General features: G+C 41.7%; 1 protein-coding gene across 1 annotated transcript in view; it reads left to right on the forward strand.

Moving 5' to 3' along the window:
• LOC125026419 overlaps nt 1-877 on the forward strand; it is a 1,634-nt gene extending 757 nt beyond the window's left edge. Inside the window, exon 2 of the mRNA XM_047614861.1 lies at nt 1-877. This exon is cut by the window's left edge and continues 109 nt beyond it. Coding sequence (XP_047470817.1) covers nt 1-517 — 517 coding nt within the window. The 3' untranslated portion in view covers nt 518-877.
• Nucleotides 878-5,000: the final 4,123 nt, after the last annotated feature.

Consider the following 5,000-nt stretch of genomic DNA (forward strand, 5'->3'; position numbering starts at 1 on the left):
CGAAGCGGCACTGGCAGCTGGTCATTTTGTGGAACCTTTCTCTTTGAACCGTATGACCTGGATTAAACCCTCGTTCTTGTGGATGATGGAGCGCTGCGGTTGGGGAGAGAAGAAGGACCAGGAGGTGGTTCTAGGAATTCGCATCACACGGGCCGGCTGGGAGGAAGCCCTATCGAACAGCATTCTTTCTCACCCAGTAGAAGAAGTATATAGGGACCGCAACGCATGGCAAGAAGCTAAGAAGAAGGCGACAGTTACGGTGCAGTGGGATCCGGAGCGTGACATTTTCGGAAATAAGCTCGCTTGGAGATCCATACAAGTGGGTATAGGTAAGAACATAATCAGTTCTTATGCTAAAGACTGGATCAGAGAAATTACTGATGTGCGTCCCCTTATCAAAGACATCAAGGATCTAATACAGGCAGGGAAACTTACAGAAGCACACGAACTTTTACCGAAGGAAAGAGAGTATCCGGTAAGCGAGGACTTGGCAAAACACCTTGCCATATCCAGATAGTAATACATTTCGTAACATCTCTTGTTGTGCTGTGATATTATTTGCACAAATGTATGTATTTTTATTTTATTTATCCTGGATTAAGCAATCTTGATTAAATTATACAGTACCAGTGAAAATCGTTGTAGTGACATGACCTTTTTCCTTCTGTGACACCCGGCCAATATATAATCCCCATGGTTCGTTCAGTGATTCATCTTTTCAGATTCAGTTATTACTAGTTATGAATAATGTAATGGTGTCAATAGCAATAGGACAAGAACATTTTTGGGAAAATTCCAAATTTATGAGTACGTGACAGATAATTAATTATATGTAGGCACTGTAGCTGTGATAAAATTCAGTTTAATTCGCCGTCAAGATTTGTTTTGCTCCACGACCCCCAGGTTAGGAACCCCTGGTCTACAATTTGCAACTCGAGCAGATGTAATTTATGATTATATACATACACACACACACACACACACACACACACACACACACACACACACACACACACACACACACACACACACACACACATACACATGCACGCACGCACGCACGCACGCACGCACGCACGCACGCATACACACACGCACACACGAACTCACACGCACGAACTCACGCACGCACGCACGCACGCACGCACGCACGCACGCACGCACGCACACACACACACGCACACACACACACACACACACACACACACACACACACACACACACACACACACACACACACACGCACTCACGCACACACACACACACACGCACACACACACACGCACACACACACGCACACACACACACGCACACGCACACACACACACGCACACACACACACGTACACACACACACACGCACGCACGCACGCACGCACGCACGCACGCACGCACGCACGCACGCACGCACACACACACACACACACACACACACACACACACACACACACACACACACACACACACACACACACACACACACACACACACACGCACACACACACACTTACACACAGAGAAAAGGGAGGGAGAGTGAGAGAAGGGGAGTGGGATTCCGTATAAAGCAGTTTGAACCAAATTATTCATGGTTACCGCAATATTTGAAATGCATTCTAGGTCTTCCAAATTCTGCAAAAAACTACATTCGATATCATTATCATTCTGTAGTACGTGACTCAGGTTAGATCTGCGAGTGTTTATAAATCCAGACTGCATTTTCGCTAGACAAAGTTCTCAACAGTAGAACCCTGAAAAAGCCAATAGACAAAGACAAGAGAAAATGAGTCGTTTCGTAAGAAAGAAAAGTTTAAGTGGAAACAAAATTAAGAGGGTGCAAGAGTTTGCGAAAGTAAAGTGACGAAACGTAGGAAGCACCAAGAAAAGTAAGAGGAAGTAAAGAAATGAAGAGAAAAGAAGGAAAGAAAGAAGAAAGAAAGAAACAGCTGTACTCCTTTCCCTGTTTTAAGTGAGAAAAAGGGTGGAAAGAAAAAGTAGTCCAGCAGAATACAAAGGAGCGAGTGCGCCACACACACACACACACACACACACACACACACACACACACACACACACACACACACACACACACACACACACACACACACACACACACACACACACACACACACACATACACACACACATACACACACACACACATGTGCACACACATACATATATACATATACATGTGTGTATTTGTTTGTATATATATACATATATATATATATATATATATATATATATGTATTTATATATATGTAATATCTATCTATCTATCTATCTACTTATATATATATATATATATATATGTGTGTTTGGGCATCTATGTGTATATATTTATGCAGTTGTGCATATCCATACTGCGCGGATCTAGGACAAACCAAAATATCTCGGCGAAAAAGAGTAAGAAATTATAAATCAGATTGCCATAGAAATTGAATAAGAAAAGTCCTACGTATCAAGGGAACAAAGTTAGGTGGAGACAAAATTTACTGGGCGGGAAAGTTTGCTAAAACGAAGGTGCCGGGAGAAATATAGAACGATGTTGACGAATAAAAGAATGTGGGGAAAGGGGATGAAGAAGTAGAAGAAAATGAAGGAGAAGAAAAAGAATAAGAATAAGAAAAAGGGACATAAGAAAAATGAAAAACGAAAGGAAGAAAGTATGAGACGTATTAAAACAATTAAAAAAATAACCAGAAAAAAAACTGAACACGATAGATAGACGATGGGTTAAAAATAGAAAGGTAATGAAGATATCCAGGAAATAGAGGTGTTGGGAGTGAGGGTTTGGGGGTGGGGGTGAGGGGGGGTGAGGGGAGTTGGGGCGTGGGGTTATGGGGGAAGGGATGAGGGGAAAGGGAGGTAGGATGGGGTAGGGTTTAGGGGAGGGTGCGCGTTTGGGGTTAGGTGTGAGGGGGATGGGGGAGAGGGGGCGTGAAAGCCAAGGCAGTGTGAGATGAACTTCGTGGTCTGTGAGGAGAGTGGCATTCGGAGAGTGGCATTCGCTCTCGGTTCCATCTTGAAGATAAAGGGAGAAGGAGTTACGAAATGTGTTTTTAATTGAGAGGGAAGGAGAGGGAGAAGGAGCATGGAAGAGAAGGAGAATGGAAGAGAGGGAGAAGGAGAATGGAAGAGAGGGAGAAGGAGAATGGAAGAGAGGGAGAAGGAGAATGGAAGAGAGGGAGAAGGAGAATGGAAGAGAGGAAGAAGGAGAATGGAAGAAATGAAGAATGGAAAAGAGGGGGAGGGAAAGAGAAAGAGAAGTGATAAGGAGAAGGAAAGAGAGGGAGAGGAGAAATAATGGAAATAAAGGGAGAGGGAGATGGGAGAGGGGAGAGAAGGGAAATGAAGAGAGAGAGAGAGGGGGCAGAGAAAGAAAGAAAGGAAGAGAGAAATTTAGGAAGAGGGAGAGAAAAAGGGGAAGAAGGGGAGGGAAGGGGAGGGAGAGGGAGAGTGGAAGAAAGGGACAAGGAAATAGAGGGAAAGAAAAGGGAAGGGTAAGGAGAAGAAGGGATGACAAAAGAGGAAGGGACTGAGAGGGATAGGAGAAAGAGGGGAGAATATAGAGGTGAAAAGAGAAAAAGTGTAATATATATATATATATATATATATATATATATATATATATATATATATACTGAGAGAGAGAGAGAGAGAGAGAGAGAGAGAGAGAGAGAGAGAGAGAGAGAGAGAGAGAGAGAGAGAGAGAGAGAGAGAGAGAGAGAGAGAGTGAGAGAGAGAGAGAGAGAGAGAGGAAGAAATAGAGATAAATAGACAGATAGATAGATAGATAAATAGATTGAGAGAGAGAGAGAGAGAGAGAGAGAGAGAGAGAGAGAGAGAGAGAGAGAGAGAGAGAGAGAGAGAGAGAGAGAGAGAGAGAGAGAGAGAGGAAAGATAGATAGATAAATTGATAGAGAGAGAGAAAGAGAGACAGAGAGAGAGAGAGAGAGAGAGAGAGAGAGAGAGAGAGAGAGAGAGAGAGAGAGAGAGAGAGAGAGAGAGAGAGAGAGAGATTGAGAGAGAGAGAGAGAGAGAGAGAGAGAGAGAGAGAGAGAGAGAGAGAGAGAGAGAGAGAGAGAGAGAGAGAGAGAGAGATTGAGAGAGAGAGAGAGAGAGAGAGAGAAAGAGAGAGAGAGATAGAGAGAAAGAGAGAGAGAGGCAAGAGTGAATGAGAAAGAAAATCTATGTTCAATTCAAGATAAACTGCAGGTGATCATAAATTTGGGAAAGAGGGGAGTAAAAGAGATTTCGATTTCAAGTAAATGTATAAGGAGATTTGCATTTTCTGCTTAACCTTAAAGAGAAAAATAGAAACACACACACATAAAAACACGTATACACAGACACACACACACACACACACACACACACACACACACACACACACATACATATATATATATATATATATATATATATATATATATATATATATATATATATATATATATCACACACACACACACAGACACACACACACACACACACACACGTATATATATATATATATATATATATATATATATATGTATATATATGTATATATATATATATATATATATGTATATATATGTATGTATATATATATATATATATATATATATATATATATATATATATATATATATACATGTATAAATACACATAGGTGAGTGTGTGTGTGTGTATGTAGGTATATGCATATACACGTTATCCTGAATTGCTTCCTTGTGACAGTATCCTTTGACCTTACACGTTCAATTTCCGTTTCCCTTGACTTCAGTCAGAGGGTTTCAAAATTCCACGTCTGTCTCTTACAAAGGCGCTCACCATTCAGCGAGAGGAGATTCTGCCTCTCGTGAAAGGAGATGATATCAGTGTATTTTCCCGAATCGTATAGGATGAACTTGACAAGTGTGGGCAGCTGGTGGATTGAGAGATTACAGGCAACAAAAGGGCTTGCTAAAAAGGACAGGATCTATGTCAGTGCGCCAGGGGACACTGCAATATACA

Source organism: Penaeus chinensis, chromosome 6 (assembly GCF_019202785.1).
Source record: "Penaeus chinensis breed Huanghai No. 1 chromosome 6, ASM1920278v2, whole genome shotgun sequence".
NCBI lineage: Eukaryota > Metazoa > Arthropoda > Malacostraca > Decapoda > Penaeidae > Penaeus > Penaeus chinensis.